At 36.0% G+C, this 19,977-nt stretch overlaps 1 protein-coding gene across 6 annotated transcripts in view; it reads right to left on the bottom strand.

Annotated features, from left to right (window-relative positions):
- LOC307181508 (leucine-rich repeat-containing protein 37B-like) overlaps positions 1-19,977 on the bottom strand; it is a 131,678-nt gene that overhangs the window by 24,911 nt on the left and 86,790 nt on the right. For 5 of the 6 annotated variants that reach the window (XM_079946638.1, XM_079946639.1, XM_079946637.1 and 2 more), the window contains 2 exons: positions 16,060-16,131; positions 15,446-15,520 (listed from right to left, as the gene is read on the bottom strand). In XM_079946638.1, coding sequence (XP_079802764.1) covers positions 15,446-15,520; positions 16,060-16,131 — 147 coding nt within the window. The remainder of the gene's footprint in view (positions 1-15,445; positions 15,521-16,059; positions 16,132-19,977) is intronic. The other variant, XM_079946641.1, reaches the window with a different exon arrangement.

Genomic DNA, 19,977 nt, shown 5'->3' with positions numbered 1-19,977 from the left:
AGGGCCTGGTGAGCCTTACACTGATTTCTTGTCTAGACTGCGTGCAGCCATTCAAAGAGCTGTAGCACAAATAGACATGCAAGATTTATTATTACAATCTTTGGCTTTTGAGAATACAAATTCTGAATGCCAGAAGGCATTGCGGCCTTTACGGGCTGTAAACGCTCCAGTTGAGGAGTATATAAAGGCTTGCCATGATATTGGATCTCCTACTTATCAGGCCAATTTACTTGCAGCTGCCATAAATGAAGGGTTGAAAGATAATCGTATTAAATGTTACAATAGTGGAAAGTATGGACATGTGATGTGAGATTGTCGAAAAGGGCAAGGCCAGATATCAAAACAGGCTAAGAATGAGCAGCTACCTGGTATGTGTCGCCAATGTGGTAAAGGACGACACTGGGCTAATAAATGCCGTTCAAAAAGGAATAAGTTAGGAAATCTTTTGCCTCCACGAGATAATGTCTCGGGAAACGGAAAGCTAGGCCCAACCCGGGGCCACAACAACAATACGGGAAAAGTGACAGTAAACTCTCAACAGTATCCAGTAAGCAATGCCAGCTTTTATCAGACATTACAGGACAGTCTCAACCTCGGCTCTTAGTTACTGATCTCATGCATGCTACCAGCGGCAGTGCTGCCGTTGACTTAATTGCTCCTCGAGATTGTATCCTTACGCCAGCAGGAGGAGTACACAAATTAGCTACAGGAGTTTATGGCCCTATACCTGCAGGAACTGTGGGACTATTATTAGGACGAAGTAGTTTGACTCTGCAGGGTGTAACAGTTCATACTGGAGTTATTGATGATTATAATGGAGAAATTTCTATTATGATTTCTGTTTCAAAATCTATAGAATTTAATAAGGGACAAAGAATTGCTCAATTGTTATTGTTACCATATGTAAAACAAGCAGCCGCCCCCGTAAAGCGTACAGGGGGGTTCGGCAGCACGGGAAAAAATGTTTTTTGGCAATCCTTTCTCAGTGACCAACGTCCTCAATTAACGATTACTTTTAACAATAATGTAAAATTTACGGGCCTTGTTGATACGGGAGCTGATGTGTCTATAATAAAACAGTCTGAATGGCCTTCATATTGGCCTTTAGAAAAGGTGGAAGTTGCTTTTACAGGAATAGGAACATTGCATATGATTTGGCGCAGTAAGGAATTGTTGGGATGTAAAGGCCCGGAAGGACAAAAAGCTGTGTTGCAACCATATGTGGCCAATATTGGAATTAATTTATGGAGAAGAGATATACTACAACAATGGGGAACCTCTGTCTCCATACCAACAATTTCCCCTGAAACAATGCAAATGATATCAAATAAGGAATATGATTATTTGCAATTAAATGCTACTGAACCCCAATATGTAACTAAAATGGGGAAAGATTACACTGGGCTTGGATATCCAAATTTAGTGTAGGGGCCACTGCTCAAAAATTTGCATTACCATTAAAATGGTTGAAAGATAACCCTATATGGACAGAGCAGTGGCCCTTAACTCAAGAAAAATTACAAGCATTACACCAATTAATACAAAAACAATTAATAGCAGGACATATTAAAATATCCACTAGCCCTTGGAATTCACCTGTTTTTATAATTAAGAAAAAATCAGGTAAATGGAGAATGTTGACAGATTTACAAAAAATTAATGAGATTATTCAACCTATGAGGGCATTGCAATCTAGAATTCCATCTGCTGCAATGCTCCCTCGCAATTGGGAACTTATAATTATAGATTTAAAAGACTGTTTTTTTACTATACCATTAAAATCTCAAGATTGTGAAAGATTTGCATTTACTGTACCAGCCTTAAATCAAGAACATCCAGCTCAAAGATTTCAATGGAAAGTTCTCCCTCAGGGGATGTTAAATAGTCCAACTATATGCCAATTTTTTGTTAATCAGCCTCTGGAGAAATTCCGTCACATGTATCCTGAGGCATGTATTCTTCATTATATGGATAACATTTTATTTGCTCATCCTCATCAACAAACATTACAGCAGATGTTACATCAAGCAGAGTTAAAATTTAAAGAATGGGGTTTACAGATAGCTCCTGAAAAAATTCAAAAATGTGCTCCCTGACAATATCTTGGACAAATTGTAACCAATACTCAGATTATTCCTCAAAAAGTACAAATTAGATGAGAGTCTCTTGTAACATTAAATAATTTTCAAAAATTATTAGGAGATATTAATTGGTTACGTCCTAGGAATTCCTAGTAGGAATTCCTACTTATAAGTTAAAAAATTTATTTCACACCTTAGAGGGCGATCCAACATTAAATAGTTACCGTAAACTTTCTCCCCAGGCTGAACAAGAACTTAAATGGATAGAAAAACATATACATGATGCACAATTGGATCGGATTGAGTCTCTGGATCATTTACGACTTATTGTATTTCATACTCCTCATTCTCCTACTGGTTTACTACAACAACAAGATAATCTCATAAAATGGATATTTTTAGCTCATAAAGCTCAAAAGAAATTGCAATCTCATGTACAAAAAATAGCTGATATTATTATTAAAGGTAGGTTACGATTAAGGCAACTATGTGGTCAGGACCCACATAAACTTATAGTCCCTTTTTCAAACAAAAAAATACAAACTCTTTCAACTAGAGGATAACTGACAAATTGCCTGTGCTCATTATATAGGTAAAATACATAATCATTATCCTTCTGATAAACGTTTACAGTTTTTGAAAAAGACTAATTGGATTTTGAAAAAAATAGTTCAATTAGATCCTGTTATAGGACCAACTTTTTTTACTGATACCAATAAAACGGGAAAAACAGGATATGCTAACAGTCATGATCATAAGGTGTTACAATCTCCATATGTTTCAATTCAAAAAACAGAACTATTTGCTATAATACTATTGTTACAAGATTATCCAATTGCTCTTAATATAATTACAGATTCTCAATATATGAAATTTACAGTTAAAAATATTAAAACCGCTTTTATCCCAGATAATGGATCAGAACTACATTCTTTATTTTTACAAATACAACATATAATTAGACTACGTACTACACCACTTTATATTACTCATATTCGTGCTCATACTCATTTACCCGGTCCATTGGTAGACGGAAATGATTTTATTGATACTTTAGTGAGTACTATACAATTAGCTACAGCAGAACATCACAGATATCATACTAATGCCAGAGGATTAAAAAATAAATTTAATCTTACATGGAAACAAACAAAAACTATTCTCCGTACATGCCTGCAATGTGCTGCTATTAATCAACCTTATTTGAATATTGGAGTTAACCCTTAAGGCTTATCTGCTAATACTATCTGACAAATGGATGTAACTCAATATCGTGGTTTTAGAAAGTTAAAATATATTCATAATTCTGTAGATACCTACTCTCATTTCTCATGGGCAACTCCATTATCTTCTGAAAGCTGATGCTGTAATAACTCATTTATTAGAAGCTTTTGCTGTTATGGGAATTCCCGACAGCATAAAAACTGATAATGCTTCTGCATATCATTCTCAAAAATGTCAGACATTTTTGCCACACATAATATACAACATGTTACAGGTATCCCAGGAAACAGTACGGGACAAACGGTTATTGAACGACAAAACCACACTTTGAAAAAAATGCTTATAAAACAAAAAGGGGAAGATGAGGTACAAAGTCTTGCTTTATTTACTCTTAATTTTTTAAATCATGGAGAAGATGATCTTAGTGCAGCTGACAGACATTGGACAAAAACAAGTACACAAGAACTTAGACAGCCTGTTTTTATATTAAATGAAAATACTAACACTTGGGAACCTGGCGAGGTTCTTCGTTGGGGCCGAGGATATGCTTTTGTTTCTAAAGGAGCTGAATCCTATTGGGTGCCAGCTAAGAAGATAAAGCTTCGGGATGGCAACTAAGCGTAGCCTTGATGTGACGGGAATGACGAAGGGATGTGCGGAGATGGATTTGAACAAGAGAGCATTCAGTGTGCCGTTGGATCAAAGAAAGAGGGCGTCTCAATTGACTTGGGGGCAAATGAAAAAGTTTGCAGGCACTGCTGAAGATCTTGTTATTTCACAGGGTAAACCCCTCACTAGCACCAATCTTTTTGTAGCTATATTGGCAATGTTGTCTGCACAGGTAATAAGCATATCAGCCAATGAGATAAATTGTACTAACCATACTTATTGGACTTATATTCCTAACCCTCCTCTTAATATGGGGGTTACCTTGTGGGATGCCCCAATTCTTGTATATGTAAATGAGTCTGGATGGTTGCCTGGTCCTTTTGATGATAGAGGCCCTTTGAAGCCAGAAGAAGAAGGAAGGATAATAGAAAATTACACTGTGGGTGTTAATGGACCTCCTATTTGTATGGGAAAGGGAGATCATTGTCTCAAAATGAATCATCAGGCATGGTTAAGTGCTGTCAAAAATGAAAGCAGATATCATGGGTTATATCTTTTGAGTGCTTATAGTTTTAAAAGTTTTAATTTCACTCTTAATGAAAATGTTTCTGCACCTTATTTGCCTCCATGCCAGGTGCCTCTTGTGGATCGATTATCTGATTGGGTCCATTGGACTCAATGCCGAGGAGAAATGGCTCAGGTTCTTGTTAATACTTCTTGGGGAAGCGTCATTGATTGGAGCCCTTTTGGCTCCGCCCGAGGAAAAAAGGGTTTGAAGGATTTATACTGGCATAAAGAAGATAACACTATTTATAGCGATACTATTAATGATACCATAGTATGACATGCTGGAGGGTTTTCTCCTCCTGGTCCTCATTTAATGGATATCCTATCCAAAAGGACTTGTGGAAGCTTATGGCAGCTCTGAGAAAGATTAATGCCTGGGTAGGACATATGGTTGATAAATCTGAAAATCATAGTTTAATTTTTCATAAAGATGTTACTTGGTATACTCGTAGTTGTGTGAAATTACCTTATATATTGTTAAAGGGACCAGCTGTATGGAATGAGACTCAAGGTATTATAATGTGTAAAAATTGCTCTCTGTATTAACTCTAGTATATCTTTTAACATATCTACTGAAAGTCTGTATATCTTAGGAGCTCGGACAGGTCTTTGGCTTCCTGTCAGTCTTGGAAGGAAATGGCAAATATCTCTTCCTATGGCTGTTTTGCAATATTTAGTTGATGCATTAAAAAGAACTAAAAGATTTGTAGGAATGTTGATTGCAGCTGTCATGGGTATTATAGCCATGACAGCTTCTACTGCAGGATTGCTAATGCTCATTATAATAATAATCATGTTTAATTGTAGTTCGACGACGAGTGATAGCTACCCGCCATGCAACATCGCAACAAGCTGCTGTGTTTTCCTTGATGCTGCACAAGCTGCAAAATAATTCCATGTAGTTTAGTACCGAGAGTAATGCTGCCGTGTTCTCCTTGATGCTACAAAAATTATAAAACAAAAAGGGGGAAATGTAGCGGGATAACTGAGGACATGGAAAGGAGACATGACCCATGAACCCCCCACCAGCAAACTGAGGGCTGGCGAATAAGCCAGAACTGCAAACAGTCCTGATTGCTTTGAGCCGCACCCCCGGCAAACCGGGGGCATGCAAATAAGCCAGAGTTGTGAACAGTTCTGAATGCTTCGAGCGCCCCCCCGGCAAACCGGGTGCCTGCAAAAGAGGCACTGACTGCTTTGGGCACTGATCCATGAGATGTCCTCAGTATAATCAGAGTGGTGGGAACACAAGGAAATGTCCTTGTGCTACTTCAGTATAATCAAAATAATGGTGGGAACTTTGTGCTGTTCTTGCGCTCAAGGACGAAGCACGGCAGGTGCTCACAAAAGCCAATTACTGCTTGTATAATTAATAAAAACATAGGTTGCTGCTTTGGCACTTCTGAAATGTTAAGAAAACAAGTCTTAAAGTGTAAATCTAGATAATGCTTTAATAAAAGTTACCACAGCAAGACAGACGGCGCTGTTTTGCCTGAGCGAGCGGCAGCCCTCTCCTGCTGTGCTTTGGCACAATTCATCTCGTGTGATGAGCTTACTTTCGGCCCTGTCCTAAGAAACTACAACACCCTTCCCCCATCCATTCGTTTCTCTTGTTCCTTTATGTATGCGGTCAGTTACATTATTAAGCTAACAATGTAACTGAGCTATTATTAGCTTAATAACGTAAACAAGAATCTGATTTTTAGCAAGGGGGTAGTTCTTAGAAACTTAGGGAGCTGGAACTCTGAATGTATGAATTAAAATAATGCAATTACATCATGAATTTTAAAATTTATCGTCATTGATTAAAAATTAAAATTAAAATTAAAATATTAAATTAAAAATTTATTATCCCGCAATGGAGACTCACCACAACGTGTGAAGTCTGTCAGGCATCAACTGTCAGAACACAGCTTGACTCTTACAGACAACCTCAATAATATTTTTAAATTGGCAGAGGCAGCAGGCCATACGGCTAGGTAAGATCCTATAAATGAAAACACAGGTAATTAAATTCGTGGTAAAAGAGATACTTGAGTAGGCAGAAGAGGTAGGCCAAGGCCACCACAGACCAGTGCAAAAAGGAGTTCTTGGGGCATGTGGACTGTAGAACTGGATAGGGGCCGGTTGGCCAATTGCTGCTCTTGACTGTTGTAAATAAATATAGAGGAGGAGAGAGGTGCCCAACAGAAGGACTAAGATGGTAGTACATATAGTATGCCTAGAAAAAAGGGAATAGGGATTAGAATTGGGTGACACTGGTCTGTAGTTTAAATCCAAAGTATTTCCTTCCAACCTGAAAGCCTCACTTTGGGTTGAGAGTACACAGGAAGAACTCAGACTTCTAATAAGAGTCTGAATAAGACCGTTCCTTTTGGAATCCCTTTCTCAGTTCCTATTTGTGAGTAGTAATATATTAGAAATTATTCTAGTAATAAAACAGCATCGTGTGGTTAAACAATAACAGAGGTCACTTTGGCCAAATCTGGACAAAAGGAACATTCCAAAGAATAACATTATCATTATAATAAGTTATAATATAGTTAATTAAAAAAAAGCACATGAGTTCATAATCATACTCAAAATGAAAGTGGGGGGTGCTCTTCTTTATAAAATAATGTCAGCTAATAAATGCAAAAGGAATGACAGAATTTGAAAGTGTCATTTTGCATCTAACAATGTAATAATCGATTCAGACAAGGATTATGATTGATGCACAGCTGGGTGAAGAGCTGTTTGAAAGTAGGATCTTCAGTGACCCCAAAGTATCACGCCACATATTATTTTTCAATTACCAAGGGGAAAAATAACTTTACAATGGAGAGATATGGAAGATACCACCTTAATTAAGTGATCAAACTTAGCACTGGGACACCTGAAGTGATGAAGTATGAAGACTACATCACCTATATAGTATTTTTCCCCCAAAAGTTTACTTTGAATCTAATGAGGAAACGGACAAATCCAGATTGTGGGGCAATTTACAAGACAACTGGCTTAGACTCTTCAAGAATGCCAATGTCATAAAAGACCAAGAACAAAAATAGAAGGGAAATATTGTAGATTAAAGGAAACAAAGACAAGACATGCAATGCCTAATCTTATTTGGATCCTGTATCAAAGCAAAACACACTTAAGGAATGTTATTGGATTCTGGCCAAGAAGAAGTAACAAGGACCAATTTAACCTTGCACCTGAAGCAATGAAAAAATAAGACAGAACATATGAAAAAACAGTTTTCAAAAAACTGGACCTCAGGCAATAAAGTTCAGTAATCCCCAGGAGATAGGAAATAAATGAAGTGATCCCTATAATTGCCCTAATTTACTTCTCTGAGAGAGTTTCCAGGTCATGGTACAGGGAAGAGAAGTGCAGGCAGAGACGGGTGGACACCCTGACTGAGGAAATGGAGCTGAGATTCTGGGAAAACCAAGGTAACTAGAGTTCAAAAAGCAGAGTATCAGAGACAAAAGAAGTGCACAGACAAAGAACTCTGGAGATATGCAGAGGGATCTCTTGAGAATTCAACAAAGTATTTGTCAGTACATTTGTGTGAGGAATTACTTGATGCCAGGAAAAGAACCGTATGAAAGGATTAATAATAAGAATAACTGGATATCACACAGGGTTGTAGGAATAGTACCTGTTCTTACAAGTCAGACTGGAAAACCTCATGATACTCAGAAAGGACTTGTCTCAGTAGTTGCAAATAATGAGCTCCAGACTAAAGGGTACTTGGACTCCTACCCAACGAATCTTAAAAGCTAGACCTAAAAGAATAAAATTGTTTTGAGTAACTTAATTTCACCTAAAACAAATCCCAAGCATTTTACAGGAATGTAAATATATATAGCACACAATAAACTAAAACTCACAATATCCAGGATCATATGAAAAATTGCCAACCATGCAAAGAAGTAGGAAAATATGCCCCATAGTGAGGAGAAAAGGCAATCAATCAAAACTAACCCATAATCTATACAGATGTTAGAACTGGCAGAAAAGAACATTTAAAATGTTATTATACCTGAAGTAAAGTTATTATAACTGTATTTCATATGTTAAAAAACGTAGACTAAAAACTGAAAATGTTAAATAAGTACAGGCATGGAAAAGGTAAAAGATACCAAAATTGAGCTTCTAGCGATTAAAAACAATGTCTAAATTAAAAATATATTGAACGAGGTTGATGGCTGATTAGACACTGCAGAAGAAAGGGTCACTGAACATTAAGGCATAGTAATAGAAACTATCCAAAATGAAACAAAAAGAGTAACAAAACTAAACAACAACAAAACTGAATAGAGCATCAGTGAGCTGTGCAACAACTTCAAGTGGCCCAGTACATGTGTACTTAGAGTCCATGAAGGAGAGGAGAAATGCAAAAATTTGAAGAAATAATAGCCAAAATTTTTCCAAATTGGTAAACACTATAAAGCCTCAAAGTCAAGAAGATCAATGAAATTTAAGTATAAAAAACATGGACAAAACTACACCAAGGCACAAAAAATAATCAAATTGCTCAAAACCAACAATAAAGAGAAAAATTTAAAAGCAGCCAGAGGAAAAAACTATACACTACATACAGAGGAACAAAGATATCAATGACAGCAGAATTTTTGTTGGAAACAATGTAAATGAGAACACAGTGAAATAACATCTTTAAAGTAGTGAATTGAATTCTATCAAGCTAGAATTGTATACCCAAATCTGTCAAAACAAAAGCAAAATAAAGACTATCTCAGACATACAAAAGCTGAAAGAATTCATTACTAGTAGACTTGCACTTTAAGAAATGTTAAAAGAAGTATTTTCAAGCAGAAGGAAAATGACACCAGATTGGAATATGGATCTACACAAAAGATTAAGAATACTGGAATAGGGACTTCCCTGGTTGTTCAGTGTTTAAAACTCTGCCTTCCAATGCAGGGGTCAAGGGTTCAATCCCTGTTCCGGGAATATCCCACATGCGATGGAGCAACTAAACCTGTACGTCACAAGTACTGAGCCTGCACTCTAGAGCCTGTGTGCCACAATTACTGAAGCCCATGCACCTAGAGTCTGTGCTCTGCAACAACAGAAGACATCCAGTGAGAAGCCAGTGCACTGCAACGAAGAGTAGGCCCTGCTCACTGCAACTGCAGAAAGCCCCGGCGAAGCAAAAAAGACCCAACGCAGCAAAAAAATAAATTAAAGAAATACTTAAAAATTTTTTAAAAGGATTTTAGTCATTCAATATATGTCTCTGAACACAATGGAAATAAACTAGAAATTAACAAATCTGAAAAAGCTCCAAATATTTGGAAACTAAACAACACACTTCTGAGTAAATTGTGGTCAAAGAAGAAATCAAAAGGGAAATCAGAAACTATTTTGAACTCACTGAAACTGAAAACATAATATGTCAACATGTGGGATATTGCTAAATCTGTACTCAGCTTCCTCAACTTCCACCTTAATCTGGGAAAACGAGAGCAAATTAAACACAGAGTAAGAGAAGAAAGAACACAATAAAGATCAAAGTAGAAATAAATAAAATGGATAACAGAAAAATACTATAGATATTAAAAGGATAATAAGAGAATATATAGAATAAACCAATAAATTCAAGATGAAATGGACAAATTCCTTGAAAGACAAGCACTACTAAAGTTTATTCAATAATATAAATATTAGGGCTTCCCTGGTGGCACAGTGTTTGAGAGTCCACCTGCCAATGCAGGGGACACGGGTTCGTGCTCCGGTCTGTGAAGATTCCACATGCCACACAGTGGCTAGGCCCGTGAGCCATGGCCGATGAGCCTGCGCGTCTGGAGCCTGTGCTCTGCAACGGGAGAGGCCACTACAGTGAGAGGCCCGCAAAAAAAAAAAAAAAAAAAAAAGAATACAGCTATTAAAGAAATTGGACGTACAGTTTAAAACCTTCCAACAAAGAAAGCTTCAAATCCAGGTGGCTTAACTGATAAATTCTACTGAACATTTAAGGAATAAAATAATGTCAATTCTACACAAACACTACCAGAAAGTTGAAGAGAAGGGAATATTTCCCAACTTATTTATAAGGCCAACTTTCACCGTATCAAAAATAGACAATAACATTACAAGAAAACTATAGACCAATATCTCACATGAACACAGAGGCAAAAAGTTTTAACAAAATTTTAACATATCAAATCCAGTATTGTATAAAAAGATGATACATCATGACCAACTGGGTTTATCTCAAGAATGGAAGGTTGGTTTAATATTTGAAAATCAATTTACCCAACTTAGTACACTAAAAAAGAAAAATCAGGACTTCTCTGGTGGGGCAGTGGTTAAGAATCCACCTGCCAGTGCAGGGGACATGGGTTTCAGCCCTGGTCCAGGAAGATCCCACATGCCACGGAGCAACTAAGCCCGTGCACCACAACTAATGAACCTGCGCTCTAGAGCCTGTGAGCCACAACTACTGAGCCCATGTGCCACAACTAGTGAAGCTCATTCACCTAGAGACTGTGCCCTGCAACAAGAGAAGCCACCGCAATGAGAAGCCTGCATACTGCAACAAAGTTTAGTCCCTGCTCACCACAACTAGAGAAAGCCTGCGTGCAGCAATGAAGACCCAAAGCAGCCAAAAATAAATAAACAAATTAAGAAAAAAAAGAAGGGAAAAATCACATAATCATTGCAATAGATGCAGGAAAAAAATGAAATAATCTAACATTCATTCCTGATTAAAGAAAATAACAGCCCTCAGTACACTAGGAATGGAAGGAGACTTCCTCAACTTGATAAATGATTTTTACAAAAAACTTAACATCATATTTAATGCTGAAGGACAAAGTACTTTCTCTCCAGAATCACGACAAAAGCAAGGATGTCTGCTCTCATTACTTCTATTTGACATTGCACTGAAGGTTCTAGCCAGTGCAATAGGGAAACAAAAAAAAAGAGATACTCAGAATGGAAAGGGAGAAGTAAAATGATCTTTAATTGCAGATAACATGATTATGTAGAAAACCTGATAGAATCTACAAAATTGCTACTGGAACTAATAAATGAGTTTATCAAGTTTGCAGGGTACAAGATCAACATTCAAAAAGATTAATTTATCTCAACAAACAATCAGAGATCAAAGTTTTAAAATACTACTTATAATAGAATCAAACATATAAAATACTTAAAATAAATCTGATAAAATATGCAAAAGACTTGCACAGTGAAAACTGTAAAATATTGCTGGGGGAAATTAAGGAAGACCTAAATAAATGGAGAGATATAATGTATTCATGGATCTGAAGATTCAATATTGATACGATATCAATTCTCCCCAAATTGATTTATAGATCAAAATCCCAGTAGGCTTTTCTATAGAAATAGACAAGCTAATTCTAAATTTTATATGGAAATAAAATTTAGAATAACTAAAACAACGCTGAAAAAGAACAAAGTTGAAGAACTAACAGTAACTGATTTCAAGGCTTATGAAGCTACTCTTTCAAGACATTGTGATAGTAGCGTAAAGACACACAAAAAATCAAAGGAACAGAATAGAAAGTTCAGAAGTACAGAGATGTGGACAACTGACTTTCACGTTCAAAGGCATTTGAGAGGAGAAACGATAGTCTTTTCACCAAATGATGCTGGAACAATTGAATATCCAGGTGCAAAAAAAAAGAACTTCCATCCAAACCATATACAGAAATGAACTGAAATTGGTTCAAAGATCTAAATGTAAAACATAAAACTTCTAGAGCAAAACAAGTGAAAAATTTTATGACCTTGACTTACGCATGATTTCTTAGATACAACACCAAAAACATAATCCATAAAAGAAAAAAATAGATAAATTAGCCACCATCAAAATTAAGAATTTCTGCCCTGCAAAAGACACTATGGAGAGAATGAAAAGATGAGTCCCAGAATGGGAGAAAATACTTAGCAACTTACACATTGGATAAAGGACTAATTTCAAGAATATATAAAGAACTCTCAAAACTCCAGAAAAATATAGATAAAAGACTCAAAGATATACATATGGAAAATAAGCATATGAAAAGATGTTTGACAAGATTAATCATTAGGGATGCTAGAGTGAGAAAAAGTTACAAACCTATTAAACTATCTAAAATTAAAAATACTGAGCATACCAAGTGTTGGCTGCAACATGAAGAGATGCAACTCTCATACACTGCTGGTAAGAGATGTAAAATGATCAAACCACTATGGAAAATAGGTATTTTTTAAAAACTTAAACATACACTTACCAATGATCCAGCCATTCTACTTGCAGGTATTTACCCAAGAGAAATGGAAGTATACATCCATACAATGACTTGTACACAAATATTCATAGCAACTTTATCTGTGATAGACAAAGACTGAAACAACTCACATGTCCATTAATGGTGAATAGATAAATTGGGGTACATCCGTATAATGGAATAATATTCAACAACAAACAGAAATGAATTACTGATAAATACAAAAATATGGATGAAGATTAAAATAATCATGCTGAGTTAGAAGCCAGTTAGAAAAAAGTATACACTGCATGATTTCATTTACATAAAATTCTAGAAAATTAAAACAGAAAGCACATCAATGGTTGCATGGCGATTGGAAAGGGCAAGGAACGATGGGAAGCAATAATTACAAAGAAACATTAAGAAACTTTCTGAGGTGATGAACATTTTGATTTTGGTGATGTCTTCATGGTGTGTATGTATGTGTGTGTGTGAACACAGATTACTGTATGTCAATTATACCTCAAAAAGATGTTAAAAGACATCATATTATATGAGAGAGACACTTGGGGAAAATTGAACAGCAACTCTTTATTAGGTAATATTATTGTGCAGGAATTTAATTTCTTCAATACTGTGTGTTAACAGTATTGTAGTTACATAGGGAAATTATTTTTTTATTTTTGATTTTTTATTTTTTTTGCGGTACACAGGCCTCTCACTGTTGTGGCCTCTCCCGTTGCAGAGCACAGGTTCCAGACGCGCAGGCCCAGCGGCCATGATTCACGGGCCCAGCCATTCCACGGCATGTGGGATCTTCCCGGAACGGGGCACGAACCCACGTCTCCTGCATCAGCAGGTGGACTCTCAACCACTGCGCCACCAGGGAAGCCCCGGGAAATAACTTTTAATATCCAGAGAGGAGGACATCCAGGTGACAAGAGAGGGATCACAATTGTGGCAGATGCTGTTGGAGGCTGAAGAAGATGAGGCTAGAGCAGTGACCGATGTGTGATGGCGTGGTGAAGACACTCATTTGTCAGCTGACCTGACAAAGACGGTTGGAACAGACTGCTAAATGCAGGGTTCTTTCCGCATACTAATCTCATGCAATCCCCTCACCTAGCCTTGGCATAACAGAAACTTTCTATTAGCTTGCCATACTGGAGGGGGGATGGCACAATTTAAGGTGCAGTAAGTTGTGTAATAAACTATCACAATATGGTTCTACATAAATAATTTTTTTTAAATGGCAAAAAAAAGAAACTTGACCCTTCCCTCAAAACATATATGAAAATTAACTCAAAATGAATCATAGACCTAAATGGAACTATACAACTTCCGGAAGAAAACATAGGAGAAAATCTTTGTGATTTTGGGTTACACAATGGGGTCTCAGAAAAAGATTTCTTAGATAAGACACAAAAAAGCACAAACCATCCAAGAAAAATTGCTAAGGGACTTCCCTCGTGGTTAAGACTCCAAGTTCCCAAAGCAGGGAGCCCGGGTTCGATCCCTGGTCAGGGAACTAGATCCCACATGCATGCTGCAACTAAGAGTTCGCATGCCACAGCTAAGAAGCCCATTAGCCGCAACTAAGGAGTCCATCTGCTGCAACTAAGACCCAGTACAACCAAATAAATAAATTAAATAAATATGAAAAAAATTGCTAAATTACAATTCATCAAACATTTAAAACTTCTAGTCTACAGAAACATTTTAATACAATGAAGATAAGTCATAATCTGGGAGAAGATATTTACTAAACACATCTGAGAGAAAGGACTTTTTCCATTGCTTTTTATATAAAGCACTCTTAAAACTCAATATAAATATCCAATTAAAAAATGTATTTTAACAGACACTTCATTTAAAAAGATGTTTGCACATGAATAGACACTCAACATCATCAGCTATTACAGAAATGCAAAATGTGGCACAAACCACGAGATGGAACTATAACCTACTAGAAAGGCTAAATTTTTTTAAAAAACAAATATAATGATCAGGTGACAAAGTGGAGAAACTGCAACTCTCATAGACTGCTAGTGGGAAAGCAAAATGGCACAGGCACTTTAGAAAAAAGTTCAGCAGTTTCTTAAAAACTTAAATATGCACTTAGCATACAGTGAAGCAATCCCACACTTATGTATTTTACCCCAAAGAAATGAAAACATATGTTCACACACACATGTGAGTGTTTTCAGAGGCTTTGTTTATAATAGCCAAAAAACTAGAAACAACTCAAATGTTCATCAAATAATGAATGCATAAACAAATGTGTATCCACATAACTAGAATACTACTCAGCAATAAAAAGGAATGAAATACTGACAGGTGCAACAAAACAGATGAATTTCCAAAGAGACTGGCTAAGTGAACAAAGCCAAAAACAAAAAGCTACATTCCACATGATTTCATTTATTAGATATTCTGGAAAAGGCAACATTATACAGACAAAAATCAGATTGGTGGTTGCCAAGGGGTGGTAGTGGGAGGAGGATGGATTGACTAGAAAGGGACATAAGGGGTCTTTTGAGAGTGCAGAAGTTTTCTTTACCTCAAATGAGGTGGTGGCTACAGAACTATACGTTTGTCAAAACACATCACACTGTACATTTAAAAATAGTGAATTTTGTTAAATGAAAATTATAAATATATCTGACTTAAGAAAATAATAAAAGAACACTAAAAAAAACAATTGAGTGAAAATAAATGTCAGAGAAATCAACTTACAGTTTTTCCAATTCAAGGGTCATCATGAGGATGCTTTCAATGGTTGTAAGTGACACTTGTGTTGTTCCCATGTCTCTGAAGGAGAAGCCCAAACAAGCATGATATAAAACCCAAAGACAAAAATTCTACACTTAAAAAGATACTTAACATGTGATTACTTCAATTCTGGCTTCTGACTTGCCATAGATGATAATTCCAAAGAGCTCTTATTGAAGAAATTTAAATTTGCATCATCAAATGAATACCTTGGTGCTGAACAGCAGAATCATTTTTTATTATCCGAACTTCTCATTTTCAATTGCATCTACCTCTTTGATCACTCTTTAAAAAAAATAATGTACCCCATTCCTTTTTGCTTTCTGGGATAAATAATATTCCTACATGCATCTACACCTTCCATAACTATATGTGTTCTTCAACACTGTTTTCATTCTCTGCTGGCTGTCTTACCCATATATATTCTTTCTTAATCCTTTTCTTTGCCAATAACTGTTATTTTCAATAACCCAGTTAAAATCTAAATTATGACATTTCAGCCAAAGTACTCAGTCTTTGACGAAAGCAAAAAAGAGCAGAAATTATTTCATGAGCCATGAAACTGTTGCAATACTTACAAATATTTTAATGCTGGCAATTTAAAAAGATAAGAATCTTCAACTGTTGTCAAAGGATTACGATTGAGAATTCTGAAAAATGGAATGGAATTAAAATTATCTGTATTTTCATTTACTTCCATGAAAGCTTATATTCATTTTTTTTGGTATGGAACTTGAAGGTTAAAAAAAAATCATTTTCTGTCTTTACCTATAAATCACCCTTAGAATCTGTAAAACACTCTTTCATTGGGAACGACCCAGGTCTCCAGATGATAAAGTGGAAAAGAGAAACAAACAAACAAACAAAAATTAGAAAAAAAGTGGCTAGCAAAGAAAAAATATGCCCAAGAACGTTTCAGGTTCAAAACCCTTGAAGTGACTATGCTGGTAGGAAGCCCTTGCTCTGTAAAAAAGTACTATTTCTAGTGTCCTCCATAATTCAAGGGGTTTTTCTTTCATCTCTACAAATTTTTTAAAATTTCATGATTTAAACTACCCAGTTAAAGACAAAAATAGGACTAATTCCTTGGTTCTGGAGCCAAAGAAGCAGAGGTAAATCCAAGAGGAACTGGTAAAAGCCATACTCCCATCACATAGTTCCACGTGTATCCTTGTCATACCCTTTGTTACTGTGTATGTAATCACCTGTTTACTTGTCAGTCTCCTAGATTGTCAGCAACTTGAAAGCAGGGACCACACATTATTCTCATTATTATTCCTGTGCCTTACATAGTGGCTAATATTTACCAGGTATTTAATAAATGTTTGCTGAATAAATAAATAACATTTTGTTTATATATCAATAAAATAAACAAATTAATTTTGGGGAACAAAATTGTATTCCAAAATGCTGGAATACATTTTCTTCTTAGTTCTTTCTTTCTTTCTTTTTTTTTTCTTTGTAGTTCTTCACAACAAATACGGGGGGGGGAAAGAAAACAGAAACAGGAAGAAAGAAAAGAATATCTGACTTTAGGTTAACACTACTCAAGAATTATTAGCATATTTGTGCACAATATTATAAAGATAATTATCAAAACTAATATATTTTGGGTTGCCAGGCATCTGTGATCAGCATTTAACAGTTAATCCTCACAGTAACCTTATGTGATAGATATATTACTCCATTGAACAAATGAGGAAACTGAGGCACAGAGAAGTTACATAACTTGTCCTAAGTCATAAAGCTAGTGAGAAGCAGAGCTGGAATTTGAACTCAGTTCTGACGCTAAAGCCTGTGTTTAACCTGAATGAAAAAAAAGGGGGGGTGTTAATACATCTGTTACTTGAACCTTAACTTTGAGAGCACTAAATATATAAATACCATTTCAAACTTCATCTACCCATCTGGGAAAGCCTCTATGATAATTATATTTTCTCTTTTTATTTATTATTTCTCCTTTAATTTATTTTTTCCTTAATCATCTCCCATCATAAATATTTAATTAGCCTATGGTCATTGAGACTTTACAGATTTTAAAAAATATTGCACTAAAATCAGTAAAAATGATGGAGGAAAGACATCGGAAAATTCATCCCTCCATAGAAGCCACAATACCAATAACAACAAAAACAACAACAAAACTGGCAAAAATCAGAATCAACTTCTTCTGAACTCTGGAAATTTAACCAACAGGCTTGCAGCACATGGGGGAGCAATTTCTTCAAGGAAAACAAATTAATTTCGGTAAGAACAATGAGATCTGTGTTGCTTTAACTTGTTCTTGACCTTTGCTCTCCATACCAGTGGTAGTCTTGGAAAAACAGCCCACATCCCTGGTACCAGAAGGAGCAGCATGGACTGGGAGGGCCTTCAAAGCCTCATTCCCAAAGAACTGTCATTGTTTTACATGTCTGGTGGTCCCCTGGAAGACCTCACTTGCAAGGCTTTCCTTTGACCTGACCGAGAGCTGTCTGGTGAGAAAAGCCGCTCCTCAGGTGGCATTTCTGGAAAACATTTTCAAGCAAATATTTTAACATGGCGGTTGCATGAGGCAATGGATAACAGTTTGGGGCAATAAACAGCCCAACCGAGAAGCTTAAAGAGAAAAGCTGAGGAATGAGATATCCATGGAGACTTTGAAATGTTCCAATGTATTCCTGGGAAACTGGAAGACCACAAGACATATTCCTGGGAAACTAGGAAAATAACTGTTAGCATTAATAAAAGAATTCATCAAGGTTGTAGGATATAAGATCAATATTATTTCTACACACCAGCAATGAGTAATCCAAAAATGAAATTAAGAAAACAATTCTATGTGTAACAGCATCAAAACAAGTAAAATACTTAGGGTAAAATTTAACCAAGTAAGGGCAAGATTCACTCTGAAATGTACAAAACTGTTGAAAGAAATTGAAGAAGATCTAAATAAATATAAAGGCATACTGGATTCATGGACTGGAAGATTATCTTATTAAAATGTCACTCTTTCCCAAATCGACCTATGGTTCCATTGCAATTCCTATCAAAATCCCAGCTGACTTCTTTACAGAAACTGCCAAGTTAATTCTAAAATTCATATGGCAATTCAAGGAAACAGAATAACCAAAACAATGTTGGTAAAGAACAAGTGGGAGGACTCACACATCCTGGTTTCAAAATTCAGTTCAAAACTACTGCAATCACAGTGTGGGACTGGAATAAGAACAGACATGTAAATCAATGGAACACAATTGGCAGTATAGAAATAAACTCTCATATGTATGGTCTATTGATTTTCAACAAGCGTGCCAAAACAATTCAATGTGGAAAGAACAGTCTTTTCAAATAATGCTGGGACAACAGTACATCCACACACAAAATAATGAAGCTGGACTCCTACACTTCACACCATATATGAAAATCAACTGAAAATGGATCAAATATCCAAATATAAGAGCTAAAGCTATAAAACTCTTAGAAGAAAACAGAGGGCTAAATCTTTATGACCTTGCATTACACAATAGTTTCTTAGATATGATACCAGAAGCACAAACAATCAAAGGAAATATAGATAAATGGGATTTTATAAAAATTAAAAAGTTTGTCCTTCAAAGGACACTATCAGGAAAGTGAATAAACATATAGAATGGGAGAAAATACTACAGGTGGGAAGAATAAGATGCAGTTGGGAGAAGAAAAGTATGGTAGTTTCTAGGTGTGACAATCTCAAAATTTTGAACTATTACAAATAAAACAGCCACCCTGAATCACGGCAAAGGGCAGACCCAAGTTATTTTTGTTTTTAATGTTTATGCCTTTCTAAATCTGAGAAACTGCCAGGATTCTAGTACATAGCAAAAAGTGATGACAGCACCCTGAAGTGTGTCAGCTTTTGTGTGTACATAGCTATCTAAAGGAAACCAATACTAGTTGTCGAGGGGAGCATTAGGGCGGCTCTGTGACCGCAGCTCAATTTGCCTTCATAGTGTGGCCATACCTCCCTCATTGATATTCTCAACAACGGGGTAAATAATTTAATAGGGATAAGGCTTTGATTTTCCTCTTAATGTCTCTTAGTGCTTATGTTCTAGGTACAATATTGATGTACCACAGAAAAGGAAGCATGTGAATGTGCTCTGTCTGGTTAAGTTATATAGCCTTTGTACATTGTAGAGTCCTTCAGTTTCTAAAATCATGGAGCTTGTATTGTTAGAACCAATGAAGTGACTAAAAGAATTTTTAAAAATACGTCATCAATCGGGACCTGCATAGGTGAATGAAGGAGAAACAATTTATAGTCAGAAAAAAAAGTAAAGTTAACATTTAGGATTATCAACCACTGCTGGTTTTCCATAATATATTTCATTCTTGATTTTATCGGAAAGAAATATGATTACTACCAGCAGTCAAAAAGTGGTACTTTATTAATTATAAGCTCTTGGCTCATCTTTGAGGTAGATTTCGGATTTAAAATAGACTACCACACTGCTAACTACTTCACCTGATGTTTG

The sequence above is a fragment of the Stenella coeruleoalba genome, assembly GCF_951394435.1.
Source record: "Stenella coeruleoalba genome assembly, contig: scaffold_46, whole genome shotgun sequence".
Lineage (NCBI taxonomy): Eukaryota > Metazoa > Chordata > Mammalia > Artiodactyla > Delphinidae > Stenella > Stenella coeruleoalba.
The sequence above is the reverse complement of the archived record's forward strand: the minus strand, read 5'-3'. Positions and strand labels throughout refer to the sequence as shown.